Raw genomic sequence first — 21,073 nt, 5'->3', positions numbered from 1 at the left:
CACTCAAAGCCTGAGCTTCGTTGGGCTCAGAGGTAAAACTATTGTGGAAACTAAGCAAAGACCAGCCTGCAGCATTAACAGCCTTGGTTTTGTCTCCCCTCCTCCTTCTCTGGTCTATTTCTGTGCACTTTTCCCTCTTATCAGTTCCCAGCTGCCTCTTGGATTTCATTAAAAACTTGCAAAACAACAGGAACTGAGTCAAACTCCTTTTTTACAAGGGTAGACTTGGACTTGGTGTCTTGAGTCAGCTGCAGCCCAAAGGGCTCTGCTCAAGAAGCTGCTGGTGGCACTGATGTGGGAAGCAGCAGTGAGCCGGGAGGAGAAGCACTAACCCATGGTTGGCACACCATGACTGCCACACGTCAGGGGCATTGGTTAAAAGGCAGATGTTTCCTGGACTATTTACAGAAGAGAAGTGGCTCAGCTCCAGCTCACACTGTGACTTTGACCTCGTACCTCTTCAATCAGTGGAGATGTACGATCCAGCGAGGAGAATCCCCTCTCTTCACATTGTGTATTTATAGCCTTTGTTGTGAAATTGTTTGCTGAGACAGAAGGGCTTTCAGTCCACTTGGACAAACACTTTGCTGCCCCTCTGTCAGCCAGGCTGGGCAAGTGATTGTGCTTTGGGGATGGGGAAGGCAGCATGAGAAGCAGCACACTTTAATTCCAGTGCTGCTGCAACCTGTGCTCCTCCCCTGGAGTATCTCGATTGTCATGCCCCAGGGCTTTATGTCGAGTGATTCAGCTCCCAAATAGCACTCTGCTGGGACAGGACCAAGCCTTGTGTTCAGTGTCTTCTGCCAGCATTACCCCACACACTGCTCATTGCATTACTTGCTTGTCTCTGGATAAATGCTGCTGTAGCCTAATGTAGGCTACTTTAAGTGCAGGTTGCAGGATTCAGTTACACAGCTTAAGGAGGATGTTCAATGTCCCATAGACTCATGAAAGTTGGTCTGTTGCAATTGATTTTTTTGGGGGAGGATGTGGGGATGGAGAGTGTGGGGAGAACAAGGCTGCCACAACTACCAATGGCCAAATTGTTATTTAACTGCTTCAATGGTGGATCAATTCCAAGCCAAAGCTTCGGCACTGCTATGGAAGGGAAGATGGCATCTGACAACAACTTGTCACATTGCCTCTTCCCCATGCTGCCTGTGCTGCCATTTTGCATGGGCTCTTTTTGTCTCCAAAATAGGAGTGTGTGCCATGCCTGTGTTTATTCAGACCTCATAGCAGTGATCACATACCTTGCTGTTGGTGAAGGCAGCCCCAATGCCTGTCTAACTGCTGCTTAAAACCAGCCAGTCCTACATGGATCGACAGCCAGGCTTCAACATGGAAAGAGACTTAAAAGAAAAAATTGCTCACAGGCAGGCTGTGCTGCAAGAAAATGCGCTTTGCTGGGCATCAACCCTTTATTTTGGGATCAGAACCCAGCCACTCAGCAGGCAAGAGTTTCCCCTGCTCTCCATTCAGGCTGCTGCCTGCCTCAAGGTGCATGAACCGCTTCCTAGGGGGGGCGAGCTTAAATCCTCTCAAGTGAGTCACCCTGACCTCCCCTGGCCTTGGTGTCATCAGCCGGGAGAACAAATCACTGAGCTGAGTCACCTGCTGTAAATATTTTGTTTATCAGTGCTTTGTATTTGTACTCCCATGCTCAGATGTTTGGGTTGCACTTTTTCTAGCTCTAATGTAATTCTATATTTGTATGATATTTAATTAAAGATATACAAGGAATATGTATTGTAAAAATATATACACTATGTGTATTCACTTGTTGAAATTACTGCACATATCCTGAATGGAGCATTAGAAAAAAAATAAATTAAGACATAATTTTCTCATACATTGATTTTTGAACTGTGGACTTCCTAGTGTACAATGCACTCAGAAAAGAGCTTCAACAGACATTAAATTGTTTGCTACAAAAAATGCAAGATGGTTATTGTGTTTATGTAACTTTCTCTTACACTCCTGAAGTAATACAGAAAATATTTTGGCCGAATTTATTACCTTGTGTTGTGGAAATAGAGGCCAAGCTTGCCTGACTTGTGAAATCCAGAGAGGTCAAAGATGTCAAGTGATGCTCTAAAGACAAACAGATTACACAGTATCACATTTAGTCAATGAGGTCTTTTAAAATTTATATTAATAGATCATAAAACAACCCACATCAAAGAGCTTGTAGTAACTGTTGGTTAAACGTAGACTCCATGGCAGGAATTCTGTTATCATAGTTAAGGTTAAATGTTCAGACAACATCCCAAAAATTCAAGGGGCAATCAGAGACAGCTGACTTTATCAACGCAGAGCCTTTCATATGGGTTAGCTGTGTGTGTTATTTATTTACATTTTTATACACAGGGTTCAATTTAACTGCTATGGGGTGGATTATGCACTTGATGGTGGGATGGTGGTGGTCCCCTGCCTATCCAGGGCCTTGCTAGAAATGGTTCTGACAACATGCAGCAGCCATATAAGCCCAGGAGATCACCTACTCTTGCAGATTTTCCTCTAAATTGTTTAAGATAGTTTTATGTGGTTACCCATATGTGTGCTCTGGTAAACAGTGTTATTTATCTTATGTCACTAATGAATGGGAATGATGTGCTAATACTGGGTCAAGGAAAAGTGATGGTTTTAACTTTTCTGCCACATGCACCTCTCATAATTTGTCATAATAGGACGAATTTATTCATAGTTGTGTAGGGTTTTAATTTGATTTTATAAAAAGACATAAGAATAATATGTGATATTCAGCATGCATTTTACATGCTGTCCTGATATGACAGTTTTAGCAAGATTTGTGTCAGAACTCTTCATATGTAACTCCATAGGTCACAAATTCCTGTCCAGCAGCACACAGGTTCCATCCATACCAGAGCACACTGACCTTTCCCCAGCACGCCTCTGGCTCTGTGTACATGGCATTTAGAGCACAGGTCAAGCAGAGATCATACATCTATTGATAGAGTAATAAAGAAGGCTCTTTTTTCCCTGTTACCTGAGGTAGTCATGACAGCTGATGGAAGTGCTGAATTTCCAAGGCCTACGACAAATCAAAACAAACATTTTGAGAAAGGTGTTTATTTTGCTTTAGAAAAGTGGGTTATTCAAGGGTTCAAGAGTAAGAGTGCATCACACTTAATTTCCAAATAATCTGTCAATACAAAGCCCAACCAAGTGATCCAAATAGAAACAAGAAGTACCTGAGGTAAATGTCCTGTGAAATCCCTAGGGAGACAAAGGTTTGGGGGAAAAAGGTTTGAAGCCTCAGACACCTCCAGTCTGCACCTCAGCTCCAAAGGCAGAAGTGAGTTACATGGTTTTATCCTATACACAGGCACCTTATTGGCATGCAGGTTGAAATAACACACGACTTGGTGGTGACACCTGCATAGTTCTATCCACAAGGCATTTCAGAGACTGCAACCCTGACAGGAAATTTCGGGGACACTTTGCACAGAAAAGTGCAAGCTGAGTCCTCAAAGAAGGGGAGAGAAAGGGAATTATTCCTGGTAATTAAAGGACTGTTATCCAGCCAGCAAAGCACAGAAGAAACACTGTCCTGCCCAAGCAGTATTATACATTCTGGATAAGAGAGTTGTCTCTTTTTTTTTTTTTTTCCCCCAAGGCTTCAGGCAAAGTGTCCCCTGAGTAGATTAGGAGGAAGGATTTAATCTCCCCAAAGGGTACCATGAAGGAGGTGAACCACGAAAGCGCACATGCCTCATTAGAAAAACCTCTGAGAAAGCAGGCCAAGTACCTCTGGGTGGTCAGGCATGTTCGGAGGGTGTTGGACAGGGAGTGACCCTCTGCAGACTGTATCTCAGCATAAGCAGATAATCATCAACTTCGCAGCTGCTTTCTTTTGCAAGCATTTGTACCTCCTTTGACTGTTTTGAGCATTGCTCTTCCATTTGCATTGCATCTTAACATATCTTGTGCTAACAAGAATTTCGTAGGAGATAGGTCCTCAAGAGGATCCCTTACCAAAAATGCAATGGGTCTAAAACCAGGAGTAGTGGGGCACCTCGAGGTGTGCCCAGATCCCATTATGCTGGTATGTCACTACAGAGCGTTCAAGGTGAAGCAGAGTGGTGACCTGACACAAGCTGCAGGGACTGCTTTGAGACATCACCTTGCAGAAGCCAGTGCAAGAAAAATTCCCCTCCCTCTGTGACACCCAGTACCTGGGACGGCTTTCTGGTGCCCAGCAGGGTATTGCCCAAACCCCCTGCACTCACAGAAGTAAGCTCATATAGAAAATAAGACTTCTTTCCATGCTGTTTGTCTACAACGTTTCTCAGGTGCACTCATGTAACGCAGCGCTGGAACGCAGCTGCCCCCCGTGCGGACCAGAGCGAACAACCGCAGGAGGTATGTCTCCAAAAGGCTTCAGCTGAGGTGCAGAGGGAACGATTTGTCTGTCTGCAATAAGCTGATAATAAGACAAACTTGCAGGGGCAGAGAGCAGATTTACCAAATTTACAGAAATTAAGAAATATCCCTTTCAGTTCTTTAATTAGGCAAAAGCGTCGAGGATCTTGGCTGTATGCTTAAGCAGAAGGTAGAATCATTAGTAGGGCTGTTATTTTTAATTATCAGTTTGATGCTGAAAGAGCTATATTCAAATGCCAGCTGAAGAATCAGAAATAACATTAAGTGCCCCTCAAGGCTGGAGTTTAATTATGCTTGGGCTTAATTATGATAGATTACATCACTAAAATATCTGCTTATTGTAATTTCTCTGAAGTCATAGCTGCAGAAAGGGGAACCTTAATACCCATCCAGAAACACATTTGCAAAACCATTTCTCCAACAGCTTTAGGAATGTGTAGCCACACCTCTAACATAACCCCAGTTATTCTGTGCTCTAGTTTATCCTACCTTCTGAAGCCATGGTGGTAAAAGCTTGGGATGAGGCTTCATTAGACTTATTGTCTGTGAAATAAAAAAAAAAAAAAAGATGAAAGGAGTTCTTAAAAGTAGTTATACTTTTGTTATAAAGGCTGAAAATTTATTTTGGGAGTTGTGTCATGTTGTGCATTAGTATGGCACCTTCACAGAATATAGTTGAGAATTAAGTTAATTCTTTCTTTTCTGCCACATCTAAATACATTAACATTTTTATACAGATCTATCTGGATCTATCTTAGTGCTAGTATAGCCTGCAGGCAAGAATGTAGACTTCTTTAATTGACATCTCTCTGATTTGAATACATTTCTACAAAACTGCAAATTGTGTGAAATGAGTCATTTTTGAGAAAAATGGTTATTTATCTGTCTTTCCTCTGAAGCTATATTTCCAGGGGAGTAAGCTCTGGTTTTTAATGCAGTCTTTGTGGAAAAACATACCAACAAGCGTATCCAGAGACACAGGTGAACACAGCTGAGCTGCAAGCAGGTCACCTAAGGGTCCAGCAGTTCATTTGTACTATCTGTGCAGCAAGGAGCACACATAGTAAAAAAACCCAACCAAACAAGTGTAATTGTGCATCTGCACCTGAAGGCAAAGCATGCACAAGAGGGTGCTAAATGAAATTAGCCCTTCTTGCTGGCCAGCCTCCATCCTCAGGAATGCCATAAACTTTTGGACTGCCACGTCTCTGGCTTCCACCAACTGCTTGAGACTGTATTTCCCCACAGTTCCCTAATCTCGTAGGTAATTCTTATAGTACAGTTTATGGAGGAGGTTCTCTATTGCCCAAAATGGTTTAGGGGCCTTTTGCAGGTTTCATTAATGATGTGCAACATAGCCCTGAATCCAAGGGTTTGATTTTCCAGAAAGCTGCATTGCACATGCAGACTTTCTACCAGGAGTGCTCAATGAGAAACACACGATTATGAAGTCTTATTGGTACTGTATGGCTGAGCTAGTGTATTTTTGGGTATGGGAAGTGCAGCAAGATGATGCCTAACAGATAGCAAGTATCTTATGTTTGTGCAGGAGTTTCTTAGCTCATTTAGAGGCTTGAACAGAGACTTGAGCTAAGAAACCACAAAGTTGAAGCTATGTGACAAACTTGTACAATAAACTTTCCATATATTTGGCATTTCTTCAGTATTTTAAAAAATGGAGAATACATGTATTTGGTGTTCTTGGCATTTTATGTTTCAGATATGTCCTGTCTGTGAAAAACATACCGAATGAAACAAATATTTCTTCTGATGAAATGTTCAGTTTTTCACTCCCAAGGAAGGAAAACAGACATGCACATGAGAATGTCTTATGTGCCTGGTGAGTCTCTTGCAATATCAGTGTTGATCTCAGCTGATGGAAACCTTCACTGTCTTGCGAGTCTTCTTGTTCAACAGAAATTTCTTGGGAAAAGAAAAAAAAGAAAAGCTGCAAGACCCTGTTATTATGCTCTAAACTATAAATCAGAGCTGTGCAAAATAGTGACACTGAAAAGCAAGCTCATACAGCAGCAGGTTTCTTTTCTGAGACACTATCAAAGATTCGGCAAGAGCAGTGCAGTTATGCCAAACTACTGTTCCCATTTCAGAGGGCGATGACCACAGCTATTTGCCAGCTGTTCCCTTTGAGGTCTTATCCTCCCCTTCACCCTGACAGGTTCCCCACAGCAGGAGCAGACAAGCAACTATCTCTTTTCTTTGGAACTGCTTCCACAGCTGCAACATTGCCCTATGGACAGGTTGCTTTACCTCCAGGCTGCTCCATGAGGCTCACTCTGTCCACGTACCACACAAGGCTTGGCTTGGGAAATGCCTTCCTCACCACGCAGCTCACGTTAGGCTGTGGACAGCAAAAGTCAATCGTTAACCTCTGGCATTTCTCACCCAGCTGCCAGCTTCCAAAATCCCTTACAGACAGAGCTTATTCACTCACCATCCTGCTTGGGAAGGAAGCACTTGCTTCCTCTTCATTGCATTTCATTCTATCCCATTTTCCTGGTTGCTGACACCATTGAATGAGACCCCAGGGACATCCTCATCACCCTGGGTCAGGTTGGGGTGTGACAGGCCTCCAACACCCTCCAGCCCTGTGCTGTGTCTGGAGAGATGTAGAGGGACCCTTCAGCCTCCTGCCCCCAGCCCAGCACCTTGATGACAAACACCCACGTGGAGAAACAGTGGAATCAACAATGGGCACGCTGTGTGGAAGGGCAGAATGAGATGCCTCCTGATTGCTGTATAAATCCTTTCTTCATTTGGCAGATAGAGACAAAACCCATGAAAATGACTGCCTAGCACAATGCTATGCTGAATATACAAAATTAGACACTCTTATAGAGGGCATGATGTGTAAGAGGTTTCAAGAAGTCACAAAGAATTGCATGCTTTAGATTCAGTAGTCCTGGCTGTATGCCAATTGCTCAGAAAAACTCTGTACTCAATTTGATTTTCCATCAAGCAACAGATGGGAAAGACCTCTAAATCAAGGCTGGATAAAAGGGCTGGGCACTAGCAGGGTGGGACATCTCATCCTCATGCTGCCTGGATGTTCCCAATTATGTTTACTTAGCAGCTTATAGCACTAAGAGAAATTGCCTTGTCCATTTAAACAAAGAAAAAAAAAAAGAAAAAAGCATGTGCTACTCATGCAGTACAAACCCTCTTGCACCCACTTTTGAAGAAAGTGGTTCACACATTTCATTGAAAGCAAGACTGATGCATTTCAGCAAGCAGAAATCAATCAGTCAGTATAAAGACTGAAACTGCCCATCTGAAATGCTTTCCTTGTCATGGTAAACAACCTTTGAACTCATAGTGTAATTGCTTTCCCCTCTCTTCATTAATCCCTTATTTTTCAGGCACTTTTAGTTCATAATATTTTTATAAATACATCCTATGAAGAAATACAAATCTAGCATCCAAAGTAGATTTAGGCCCTGCAAGAAAGGGAGGATAAGAGAACAAAAGGAGTTGGTGTTGGTTTGGAGGTGAAGAGCGGACAAAGGCTCTTGGTAGAGTTTCACCTGCTTGGTCCCATGACAGCAGCACCCCTTGGTCTGCTCAGCAGGATGGTGCAGACAAAAGCCTGCAATGTCCAACACTACACCTGGAAATTGGCCAGCAGGAAAATTATACCGATTTTGCAGAACCAACTGACTCATGGCTTGTCTGAAGCAGGTGGATATGGTTAGTACAAGGTTCTGCCTGCCTACAAGCACTTCTTCCAAGGAAAACTTTCTTAATTTGGGTTTCTCACAGATCAGAAGCTTCAACTTGGATGGATGCAACAGGAAGCAAAGTGCCATAGCTAGTAGTTAGAGTGGTCTGCTAGTCAGTTTTATGGGCCACAAGTATATTTTATACTAAGAATGGCCAATGCGGTACAGCAGACCTTTAGGTTTTGCCGTTACCAAGCATGTGATAAAAGACAAAGGCCCCAAACCACATGTGTAACTGCTCAGGCCTAAATAGGGGCCCTTAGACTTAGATCCAGCCATGCCATTGCATCTGATTGCTCCAGCTGAGTTCTGCATGCAGCACAACACATTATGCCTGACATGACCATCACTTTTCCATCGACGCACAAGGCCATGTTGGTGCCTTGAGCACTGCTCCCACAGGGCCTGCTCCTCCCTGTCCCCAGGAGGGCTGTGTGGCAGGTGGGGGCTGATACTGCCTGGCCCCTCGGAGCAGCATCCCAGGTAGTGGATGGCCTTCTTCAGAAGGGGATTTTAAGCAGTGTGGAGAGAACAGGTTGAGGCTAATGGGTGGTAGCCAGCAAATGGGGATGGAAGGGGAGCATCACAGCCCCCTGCAACACCACCGACTCCTCACAGCTGCTTAACCCTGTCCTGGAGACTTCCCTAGGGCTAGAGCAAACTCAGATTCTGTCCACACCATGGAGAAGCCCTTAGCTATTTCCAGTTCACTGCTGTGGAGGTGGGAATCTCTCAGAAGAAAGGGCATGGATGTCTGACATTAACACATTGACTTGCTTGTCACTCTGTGAGCTCGGTCAGTTTGGAGGTCTCACCTATAGCTGATTCAGCTTAACCTGCTTGGCCCTGCTGGGATGGCATGATGGCAGTCACAGGCATTACTCTTTGCTCCAAAATTGCTCACCTTCTGCAAGGTGCCAGCTGAGCCCTCCTGCAGGCTAACAGAGATCTCAGGGTAGGCTGGAAAGCAAACAGAAATGTGTTAGTGTAATGGATACCAAAAGGTCACAGTAACAACTTCTAACGAGACTTAGCAGCCTTGTTTCATAAAAAGAGTGGAAGCTAAATCGTGCATCTACCTACGCACCTAACAAGATAAAAACTTACACAGCTCCGATTTGAGGTCAAGGAAGTGGTTTACAAGCATGTATCAGCAGCTGCTACCACAAGATCTGTGATGTATTTCACTGCCTATCTAAACTAACTCTCAGGTGGCTTTGCTGGAGAAATGAGCTCAAATCATTCTGCAGTCACAGCTCTGGCAGCAAAGCCACCCTTCCCTGGCTTGCTGAAGCAAAACACTCCCCAGTTATAGGTTACTCCAGGTGTTCGCCAGTCAAAGTCATCTGCAAAGGCTTTAGCCATCCCCAAAGACATTGTCTGACCTTGGTACCAGCTTTCCACATCCTGTCGCCTGGGCAGAGGTGTGACAGACTCACACCACAGACACTTCTTGACTTGCCAGGAAGCCCAGAGCTCACCTTCATGTCACAGCAGCGCATCTCTGATGGACACATCCACAAGAAATGGAAAAAGCGTTTTCTTTTGTTTTAGTAGCATTTTGGTTCTAGATGCATCTGACTCTATAGGTAAAAGCTGTCAGGTACCATAAGCCTCTCCAAGTTGGCATTTCTAAATTAGCCATTGGGATCACTGGTTTGCAGTAATATTAACTGACTTATTAAGTGAGGACTGTTTAAACTGTGCTAACATATAGCAAGTCTCAAAAGCCTTGGATAAATTGTGCTTCTGGACATTTCTGAGCCTTAAAACTGGACTGGAAACAAGTGCAGCCCCTGGATTGCTTAGGAAATATGTAATTCTTCCTTTCTAACCTAAATCTCACTTAATCTCTACCATTAAGCATTCTTTTTTTTTTTTTTTCCTCCTAACACTGTCAATTGATATGGGTTTGCCTCAGTTCATTACATTCCCCTCTGACCTGAACTGCTCAGGTCAGTTGTTTTATAAACTGTTGTTTTATACAGCGAATCCACCAAGGATTCTCCTGCCTTCTTTTCTTTTTTTTTTTTTTAATTTCAAATTTTCTGCATAGTTTTCCTGGCAGATTATGCTTGGGAGTGACCTACATTTAAATATCATGACCTTAAGTTTTTCTGGACTTACGGTACCTTTTTAGGTGGAATTTATCTTTTTTTCTTTTTTCTTTGTGGGGGGGGTGGTTAGGGTGGGTGGGAATTCTCTCTATCAGAAAACGAATGTCTTCAGATTTTGTCCTTGTTTCTGCCTTGCCAAAACTGTACAGATGGTCGTGGGGCTGGCAGAAAACAACCATACTTTTTCAGACATGAGGAAAAGTCTGATAAACTGTATGTTCTAATCTCAGCTAAAAGTTGGCTGGGAGGCTGAATAACATCTAGTCTAGTATCTGTATCTAGTCTAGTACCTGTTCCTTTTCTTTTTTTTTGTGAGAACATATATGCTTTTCCACATCTGCCTTGGATGCTTTTGTCTGCTTCTCAGAAGTCATGTTTGTTGGGTAACTATTCCGGCAGGCAGCTTTCAAGCACAGCTCTGAACGATCTAATAGATATTTTCCATTTAACATCTCAGCCCTTGTTAACAGTTTGACATTCATTTGTCTTGCTAGGATATTTACCAATGTTTTGGGTCTAGCAGAAATTCAATATTTAGTATAGCAGTTTCTGCTGCTAAGCTTTTACTCTCACAAAAAGAAGAAATCAATATTTGGCAAAGTTAGACATGAAAAGGCCATACATTTTCTCAGAAACTTGTATCTAAAAGAATTCTGTTCTAGAAAATAAATATTTTTAAAGCATTTCAGTCCAAAAGTACCCTCTTAAAAAAAGCTCTCTAGATTGAATGTCTGTTTTTACTCAACCTATCAAGACTGTCAGCTTGAGAAACTTGTTCATGCCTTCCCCATCTTCTCCTGCCCAGCTCTTGGTTGTACTCAGGCCACCTCAAGCATCTGTGGGGAAGTGCCACTGCCGCCCCTCAGACTTGTGCTGTCTATGGTGTGTTTAGCCTTGAAGCATTTTTCAGAGGGAACGTGGACAAGGAGCTTTCCCCAGGTGACAGTACCTTCCTTTCCTCCTCCTGCCTATTACAGCACCATGGTACAGCAGCTGCCCATTGTCTCTGCCCTTCTTCCGTGCCCCTCCGCCCGTGGGGTTCAGTTGCATGAGTGTTTGGGTGATGGGGGAGTGCTGGCTTGCTGAGATGAGAAAATCTCCTCAGGTCTCAGCTGGCCTTGGTCCTCTAGCTATGTCCTTTCTAATGTCCAGGACAGCAAATATAACCAGTATAATGTGCTGTTAACATTGTATGCACTTACTATTACGCTTGAGATCCCACGCTGGCCATTTGAGGCTGGTTCTACCTGCTTGGACATAACCATTCATTTCTTCATTCCCTGATCAGCTTTGGCACAAGGAACAAGAGATGTGCTGTCATTGGAAGTGGCTGTTTGTCTATGCCCAAACGTCAGCTGGAGATTTGTGGGTTATTGTGGCCACTGTCTTTGCCTGTTCTTTGCCTGTTCCTGCTCTGCCAGGGCAGGGGCCTGTGGGCTGCGGCAGGGGCGGCTCTGGACCATCTGCTCTCAGATGCTGCTCTCCCACTGCAGCACAAGTGAGGTAAATGGAGAAGAGCTGGTATGATGCAATTGTAAGCAGCTTGACCTCAGCAAATGGTAATGGAAAAGAGTGAGACTGCATGCAAAGTAGTCATTTTACCTGAAAAATGTCAGACACGAAATGGCTAAGAGCACAAAAATGCACTTCCTCAAAGATCTGGACGCTATTGGCTTGAGGTCTGAGAGACCTTCCTCGGTACCCACCACAAACCATCTCTCTGGGAACCCCTCCACCTAACCCTGCCTTCAGGACACCTGCGAAAGAGGCTGATGGCACAGCACCCCAATCCAAAACCAGCCAGCAGTTACTGGGAGCATCACAGGCTGTTCCCCACCAAGGCTCACGGTTGCTTTCTCTTGTTCACCTCTCTCCCATTGTGCTGATCTGCTAACGTGTGTGCATGCACAGGGGATTGCACGTGATGCAGTAGTTCAGAGAATAAGCCAAATAAAGAAACCTCTTAAGCTAACAGGTACACAAACCAAGGCAAGAGCATCAGCAGAGATGGAGGGAAGAGAGAGTTCAAGTATGTTAGTATACTTGAATGATTACCCAGGCAACACTGTAGCTATTTAATAAATGTTGACTTTTAAAAGTAAATCTATGTCTGAATCATGCAGACGCAAGAGGAAATTTCAGATTACTAACTTTTATTTTTATTTCTCTTGTGTCAGAGACCAACAGCCCCCAGATACAGGTTTTGCCTTTTTTTTTTTCCCTCTCTGCTCTCTGTTGGATCTTTCTTTGCATTCAGAGCATCAGCCTTGCATATCCATGCCATCTCCAAGTCACAGGCTTCCTTGGGCAAGCGGCTACAGTCAAACAATTCTAAAGGATTCTTGACACCCATTGTTTAGCACCCATTCATTTTAGGAACATTGGAAATATGCTTTCCAGACCCATTGCTATACAAGCAGAAAATACAGCTCAGTTTTCCATGGGCAGCGCAGCTCTGACTTGGTTGTACCTTGGTGGCTGTACAGTGGTTCCTAAGCCTCTAGAGAGGGAATGGAGTAAATAAGCAAAGATGCAGAAGGCTTGCAGCATGAAATACCAATCCACGTGTTTGAATTAGATGGGCCCTGCCACTTCTGAATAGTTTGAGACCATTAGGCAGGACCTCATTTTCAGAACCAGAGCATTTGGCAGCAAACATCACATGCCTTTGAGGATACAGCTTTACAGCACTAGTTCCAAACTGCTGTAGCTTGCTAAATTTTGGCCATGATTTCCTAAACACAAGCAGCACAGTCATTTTGTAACTGGGGCATAGAGATCTTGATCACCGAGGTGCTTAACTGTAACCTGCAAAGTGCCAACATAAGCTTACACATCAGGGTGAGATAGTGGCAGTGTGCATGCCAGTGGTGTTGATATATGTGTAATGGATTTACTATTTTTGATGCCAGAAATTGAAAGAGTGGCCTCAAATTCTTCCTAAAAAGTATGTGGTTATTTACTAACATTTTAACTCATTGCAGCTGAAAAAAACCCAATGTACATATGTGTATATATCAAAAACCCAGTGTATTTCAAAAGCTGTTGCCTTCAGAACCAGATAGGAGTGATACCTTTCCATGTGCAAGTAAGCGGGCAGTTGGCATAAGCCCCTTACCAAATACTCTCACGGTGGTGCTGCTCTTCCAGACTCTCTCCGGGTGGTACATCACATGGCAGGAAAACACCCTGCCATCATCCATGATTTTGGTGGGGAAAATCTTTAGAGCATTATTCAAGCCCAAGCAGACTCTTTGCTTGTATGGCACGCTGCTGTTCCTGTATACTGCAGGGCAGGAGTTGGTCACAAGTTCCTCTTTCCTGCCATTTTCCTCCTGTGAAAAGAGTGACCCCCACAATGTGTGAAGACCAGACACTCCCCATAAATAGTTTTGTAGACCAGCACTATTCCCACTACTTCGCTTGCGCCCCCAGCATCACGTAATAGTAAGTGAACACTTGCAACATCTATTTTTTTCCAAATATATTCTCTCTCAGAATTTCAAAACCAACAGCGGTCATCATCTTACTAATCAACTATAGAGTACATAGCTGTGTCCCATGAGCCCTGGTCTCTGTAGCCCACAGAGAGGGCAACAGAGCTGCTTTCTCATTGTAGCAATCTTTAAGTTGTGCTGAACACCCCATTCAGTTGCATTTAACATGTAATTCCAGAAAAATCCGTGCTCTTTTAGATTTTAAATAGCTAGAACCTGATGATAATAGCTAAACGTCTCTTAATGCCCTCATGCACCCTTTGATGTAGGTGCTGCTGGCACATCTTGGACATCTGTGCCTCGGTACATATTTGCAAGCTATTCTCTAAATTATGTATGGCGACCCACATATATTATTGTGCTGACCTTTGTTTTTTTTTCTTCCCCTTCCTCTGCTACTTTGTAGAGTGAACTAACAACACTAAAAAGTGGTAAGGACAAGGACGTCCTTAAGAATTTTAATATTAAGAATGCACTGCAAAGGAGACATCTAAATAGGTAAGGAGCAGGGACAAAGGACTAAAAAACCTGAAATATTTGAGAATCATCTTTAAGAAAACCCCCAACAGTTACAGCTCCTCAGTGACAATAGATAGAAAATAACAGGCAAAGGTTAAGGATACTGCTGCCTGATACTTATCTTTACATGCTGAAATTAATGCTAAAAGGTTATGTTAAAACATGCATACAGATATTTATCCAGAAAGTGAGATACAGTACAGAAATATAATTAGCTTTATATCTCACAGCAATTTGCTTAAAAATAGTTTTTATGTGGTTAGCTAGATAACTGGGTTTGCGTGTCTTTGGTGTGCATCTGTGACACAGAGGTTAACTAAAACAACAACATTGTAGTTGCCTCCCCCCGCCCTCCCCTTTTCTTCTGTTTCAAAGTAGCCTGATATCTCACTACCCTATGCAGTAACCATGTATTTTTCAGATACTAAAGCTTCACTACAGCAAAAATCCCTGAGAAATGCAACACAAGGAATATATTAATCTATTAATCCTGATACATTTGCTAAGTTCTTTGCTACTTTGCACAGACCTGCTCTGCATATATTCCTGAAAAATTATAAGCAATGAAGGTGGTATTTTCCCTCTTTATTTCTTTAATAGCTATTGTTTGTTGTGCCTTTGTTGCAAAACCATGTTTGTATTTTTTATTATCACAGTCCAACACAACTGATACCTTTTGTTTAGAAGATTCTGCAGAACACAGTGAAGTCTAACATTTCTATTTCAATCCACAAAAAATACCCCATAGTTCCTTCTGAAATTTATCCTGGAGATGAAAAATACTTACCACTAGCCATTTCAAAGGGTAATTGGACAAATTTTCTGAGGTCGTGTCCTCAAGGCATGGGATTTCTAAAGTCTGGTTTAACAGCGCTTCCTTCACATAGTGCTGCTCCTCTTTTGCAATTGCAACAACAAAAACAGCAACCAAAAAGAAAAGCCCAAGAAGGAAAATCAGAAACGTGGTGTTCATTGTGCTTTAAAAGCCAATGCTGACTAGCCTTCTGTTCAAGGAACAGGCATTTTTTTTTTTATTAGAAGGGAACTGCAATTTTCAGTCATTACCCATAGACACATTTATTAAGTGAAAGACCTGCATCCGATTCTAGATGCAATTTCATGACTCCAGTTCACGGTTTTAAATGGATTTTTTGGCAACTCATAAAAAACTTTGCTTAACTGCAGGATCAAGATGTCTCATTTTGGAGATGAGACTAATTTGAAGCTTCAATTTTTCTCTTACAGGTTGTTTTTTTTTTTTTTTTTTTTTTTTTCCTGCAGCAATAAACCTTCACATCAATTTCATGCACCTGTATTTCCTTTTCTCTGAAGATATCTGCAGACCTCCTTTTCACTTAGCAAGTTATTCAGCCTGTCAGGCAGGTTAAGATTAACCCCGGTTTTCAGTGTAAGTGCTCCTTTTGTTATTCTCCAACCTGCCCGCGAGCAGAAGCAGAGAGCTTGTCACTCTTTCCTTTGTCATCAACTTAAAAAAGGACTTCAGCATCTCCTGCCTTACCCATTCCCAGGCCAGGGCTCCAGTCCACCTGTGCAATGGCAGGGTGATGCACTGAACAGAGCACAGATGTGGTCCAAACACTGTGTCTGTATGCACATGTGCATCTGAACAGGAAGAGCAGCAGTGATGGCCAGAAGATGCTACGAGTTCCTTGGTGAGCACTGATCTTTCTGACCCTCAGCCCAGTGTCGGGTGGTAGCCCCATGCAGCCTCCCTGCTGCATCCTGCCTGCCTGCTGCTGCGCTGCGCAGACCTGCCTTCCCTCTTCCCTGCAGGCAGGCACCAGCACACACCAGAGGGAAACTCTTGAACTTTTCTCCTTTGGTAGCTCTGGCTTGCATGTTGAGATAGAATAGATATATATTTTACTTTTTTCTTTTCCTTTTTTTTTTTTTTTTTTTTTTTGTGAGGGGACAGGGAATATTTGTCAGTCCCAGACAATCATGTTATTTGGCAGTGGGGACTTTCTGGTTGTTGCCCCAATTACAACATGTTGACTGTTATTTCTTTTATGTCTGGCACCCATGCCTGGAGTGACAGAGCCAGCAAGAAGCCTGTGCCACAGGGGCACGAAGACAAGCAGCACCCAGAGTGCTACCCAGGAGACCCAACAGCCTAACCAACTTATCTCCACTCTCCAGCAGAGTGAAGCAGATGAGGAACCAGCAATCACAGTGGGACACAGGCTGCATGAGCCCTAAAGGGGCTGGATAATATGGAAAGGAAAAGAAAAGGCAAAGGAAACAAATCTGTATCTTCCCTGGGAAGAAAACGGCACAGGAGACTTTGCTGGGACAAGATACTGTGCGAAAGTGCCATGCGGCATTTGAGAAGTGCAAAGATGAGTAGTCGCCCCAGGAGCTCAGTCTGCAAACAGCCTCTGCCTGTTCATAGTCATGTGTCCCCAGTTCTTATTTCTGCCACTGTCTTTGATTCCAATCTCCATTAACAGCCTGTTGGCTAAGACCTTCTGTGTTTGTCAGTCCTACAGTAGGCCTGCTGCTGTGCAGGCTCTTTGCAGTGTCTACAAGTTGAACACATCTCAATTCACTTCACTTCGATGTAGTTGGGAGCTGTACTTCATTAGTGACTAGAACCCTTCTCCATCCCACTTGTAGGTTGGATTAAGGTCTTTTGCCTTCTTTTGAGTGGAAGTGGTTCATTACAGAAGATCTGGTTACCTTAAAACACAAATCTGCAAGAGGTGTGTTGCAAACTGAATTTTTCAGTTCTCTCTAGCAAGCCGTTTTCAGTCACACAGCTTGCAGCATCGTGCTGTAGCTGAAAAAAGCCACAATGATGCTGATATGAACAGGAGCTGCCCATGTGTAACATGTAGACAGCAGTAACAGCATTAAACATGCCGGTATAAACCAAGGGCATCAGCAAGAGAAAAGGAGCAATGCCCAATTAGCACTATTACTGTATTTAGAAAGACACAGGGAAATTAAAAAAAAAAAATAAAAATCACATGAAGAACAGAAGAATGGGAGGGTTTTATCTGCTTATCAGCACTGTTTGTACCTTGCTGTTCTTTGCTTGGTCCAACCCCTCTGCCCTGTGAAGTGCAGGAAAATTCCCAAAGGGGAGCCTACTGCAGCACACCCCTGTACAGCAGGTGAAGTCGCAGCTTTGTCCTTGACACAGTTATCTAGTGTATACTGTTTAAACACACTCATCCTCTACAGGATGTGCAGAGATACTGGCTCTAATTTTGCCTTTGTAAGTTCATCAGGGCAGGAAGGTGCTGCTGGGTTACCCCTGAGGTGTTATGCCTCTGGGATAACAGCACCGAAATGCTTGGAGCCATCACCATGCAGGGGCCATCAAGGGATGAAGCAGGAGCTTGGGTTAAACATCACTGTGGACGAGGCTTGCACAGAACCTTCTCCTGCTGCAGGACCAATGTGATCCACCATGGTGACCAAGGTCTCTCCTGCCTCCAGTCTGGCCTCAAGATGCAGGCTAAAGAGGCAGTGGGAGCCCTTTGCTACCCCCAACATCACCTATGGCAATCCTGGTCCTAACCCTTGAACATTAGAAGGGGGGTGGTTAGTAGGTCGAGAGAGGTTCTCCTTCCCCTCTACTCTGCCCTGGTGAGACCACACCTGGAGTACTGTGTCCAGTTCTGGGCCCCTCAGTTCAGGAAGGACAGGGAACTGCTGGAGAGAGTCCAGCGTAGGACAACGAAGATGATTAAGGGAGTGGAGCATTTCCCGTATGAGGAAAGGCTGAGGGAGCTGGGTCTCTTTAGAGAAGAGGAGACTGAGGGATGACCTGATTATGTTTGTAAATATAAAAAGGGTGAGTGTCACAAGGATGGAGCCAGGCTCTTCTCAGTGACAACCAATGATAGGACAAGGGGTAATGGGTATAAACTGGAACACAAAAGGTTCCACTTAAATTTGAAAAGAAACTTCTTCTCAGTGAGGGTAACAGAGCACTGGAACAGGCTGTCCAGGGGGGTTGTGGAGTCTCCTACTCTGGAGGCATTCAAGACCCACCTGGACACATTCCTGTGTAACCTCATCTAGGTGTTCCTGCTCTGGCAGGGGGATTGGACTAGATGATCTTTCGAGGTCCCTTCCAATCCCTAACATTGTGTGATTCTATGATTCTGTGATGTGCTGCAACTACAGCCCCAGGTATAAGCAAAGGGGGCGTGTGGGCCTTGCAGATCTGAAGTGCAATTGTGCCAGGTTTGTTGCATTTACTTTAATCCTTCTTGGCTTGTTAACAGAAACCTGGGTCAGGAAGAGGTTTCTGGGGTCACCAAATCCAGTCTCCCATGTGCACAACAACAAGCTTGCCAAACATCCCTGCCATGCTCCATCTTCACGGTAGTTTGGACTTTTGCCCTCACTGCTGGCATTAAACAGCTGTTCCCAAAATTGCTGCACTAATGGTTGCCACTTTTGTTTAACTTGTAGTCAAAACCATTCACACCCTATTTAGACCTTTGTTTCTTTGCCAGGACAATTTAAATATCCTCCCTGGAGTTCACACTCTCCCCTGAGGCTTACTTACCAAGAGCAGTCATGTTGCTTCCCAGCTTCCTTTTGGCTTATAGAAGCAGCCAAGTCTCTCTTTTCTGTGATTGTCCTAAGCAGTCTCCTGCTTTGCTCCAGTTTGGTTTTGACAGTGAGTACACGCATCCCTCCATTGAGCTAACACCCAGCATGCTCTGCAGATGCCAGCCCTCAGCCTCAACCAGACAATAGTGTTTTCTCTTTCTGGTGGCCAGTGCAATGCACCCATAGGAGCAGCACAGCACAGTTTGGAGATCCAGCAGCCTCGTCCCACCTTATCCTGAGCTGCTCTTCCAGTCTCCTCCACAGCATGTTTCTCCAAAACAAAAATGCAGAAACTGCCCATCTTACCACTTTTATCGTCTTCCTATCTAACTTCACATTCCTCAGAATAAAAAAAAAAAAAGTTTTCTAATCACAAGTTGGATAACAACAGTTAAAGAGTGCCTGGTAAATAGGAAACTGTAGTCAGCAGCATTTGGCAGCACCATTGCAAACCCCAAACAAGTCACCATCACCAACCAACGAACCTTCATCTGTCCTGATATTGCCCCCACCCACCTTCTTGCCCTGTTACAAAAAAGCAACATCTCATTCATAATCACTTACCTTCTGCCTTGACAATAAGTTGAATTTTTGCAGCCTTTGTCCCATGCGGGAAAGTAGCAAAACTGCACTCATACCACCCACTAAGGGAGGTGGTAACATTTTTCAGATGCAGAGCCCACTGATTGCATTCAATTTCGGCATTTGGATTGGGAGAACACAAAGTCTCTGTAACATCCCAGTTGCAGCACTTTCTTGTACTGAAGGACACCGAAAAGTTGTGAGAAGCCTCAGGAAAGGTGAAGTAATGGGTGCCATAAACGGGGTGATAAACAGCTATTCTGGTAAACTGAGTGTCATCAGTCTTGGACCACTGTGTCTGTATTATATAGGTGATGTGTTGTTTTGGGATGCTGCACACCAAAGTCACATCAGTACCCGGCAAAGCACGGACCAATTCTGTTTGTGTAATGACATCTTCAGGCTGGCCTTAAAAAAACAAACAGGACCATTTTCAGAGCAAGTAATGTTTAAACAAAGCTTTATCCAAAGCCACCTTTGACATAATTTGGTACCTTAGCCACAGACAACTATGAAGATGCTACAACTGTAACAACAGGCTTTCCAGCGAGGAGCTTTACAGCAGATCTCCACCAGTACAGACTGTGGAGAGAGAACTGGGAAAACTAACACATTCTTATCTGGAAGAGGGTGGGAAACTCCCGTTGTGCTCACGGGAGAGAAATGGGAGCTCTGAGGGCCCATGTGTAAACAGAAATATTTCAAGTGATATAGATAAAGCAGAAGTTGAGCCCAGTTATTCCCCAACTTTATTTTTCCCAAATCAAATGCTGTCCATTGGCCCATACTTGTGCTCCATCTGAAATTTCACAGAGTAACTCCCAGACATTTAGACGTCTGATCGCCACCAAAAGCATGGTGGTGGCCACTTTCACCTTTGAGTGGCTTCAGTGAGGATTTCTTCCTCAGAGGAAAAAAAACCCAATAGTCCCATTTTTCCCTAAATAATATTGCTCTCCTACATGTGCATGTCTTGAGGATTCTAGTTTTTTCTTTGCATCTGAGAACTTTTATTTTCTATGAATATACGTAGGAAATATTTTCCTTCCTTTTAAAATCCAGTTTGACTTAGTGATGTAGAAAATAAGAACAGCCTATGCCAGATTTCGAGATGCATCTTGCCATATCCATCAAATACGTGAACTTTTTCCTTTCTTAACTGGAAAATTGCATACCCTACAAAATTCTTCTTCCTAGCTGGTGATAAGTACTTCTGTATTCAATATGGTCGGCCTGTTGGGGGAGGGGTTATGAGCAGCTAGGCTTTGTTTTGGTTTTCCTCGGATTGTTTTTGCTTTAAATTCTTTATGATGGGGATGCAGTTCTCTTTAACTTTCCTGAGAGTTTTACTCCCGATGACAATCTCGTTTCTCAAGCCTTTAACACAGCATGTAGGGCTGGGTAGGAAAGAGGAAGGAAAGAATCTATTTAAAGGCTTGCAGCTGTTCAGTATATCCTTGCCTTTAAATGTTTCAAACTCTTTTTCTCTCTGCATACACAGGTATGTGTGTGTGAGAGAGAGATTTTTTATTTGCTCTTTGAAAGCAGCTTTCCTTTTTGCCAGTTGCAGACAAGCACATGTTGCCCTAAATACAAGTGATCCCATCTCAGTGATTATTCT

At 43.6% G+C, this 21,073-nt stretch overlaps 1 protein-coding gene across 8 annotated transcripts in view; it reads right to left on the bottom strand.

The window, feature by feature from the left end:
* CD96 (CD96 molecule) overlaps positions 1–21,073 on the bottom strand; it is a 41,724-nt gene that overhangs the window by 7,751 nt on the left and 12,900 nt on the right. For all 8 annotated transcript variants that reach the window (XM_065076066.1, XM_065076075.1, XM_065076021.1 and 5 more), the window contains 9 exons: positions 19,435–19,860; positions 15,065–15,174; positions 13,380–13,596; positions 9,049–9,104; positions 6,676–6,766; positions 6,154–6,330; positions 4,897–4,950; positions 3,011–3,055; positions 2,020–2,094 (listed from right to left, as the gene is read on the bottom strand). In XM_065076066.1, the coding sequence (XP_064932138.1) occupies positions 2,020–2,094; positions 3,011–3,055; positions 4,897–4,950; positions 6,154–6,330; positions 6,676–6,766; positions 9,049–9,104; positions 13,380–13,596; positions 15,065–15,174; positions 19,435–19,860 (1,251 nt within the window). The remainder of the gene's footprint in view (positions 1–2,019; positions 2,095–3,010; positions 3,056–4,896; positions 4,951–6,153; positions 6,331–6,675; positions 6,767–9,048; positions 9,105–13,379; positions 13,597–15,064; positions 15,175–19,434; positions 19,861–21,073) is intronic.

This window comes from Columba livia, chromosome 1 (assembly GCF_036013475.1).
Source record: "Columba livia isolate bColLiv1 breed racing homer chromosome 1, bColLiv1.pat.W.v2, whole genome shotgun sequence".
Classification (NCBI taxonomy): domain Eukaryota; kingdom Metazoa; phylum Chordata; class Aves; order Columbiformes; family Columbidae; genus Columba; species Columba livia.
The sequence above is the reverse complement of the archived record's forward strand: the minus strand, read 5'-3'. Positions and strand labels throughout refer to the sequence as shown.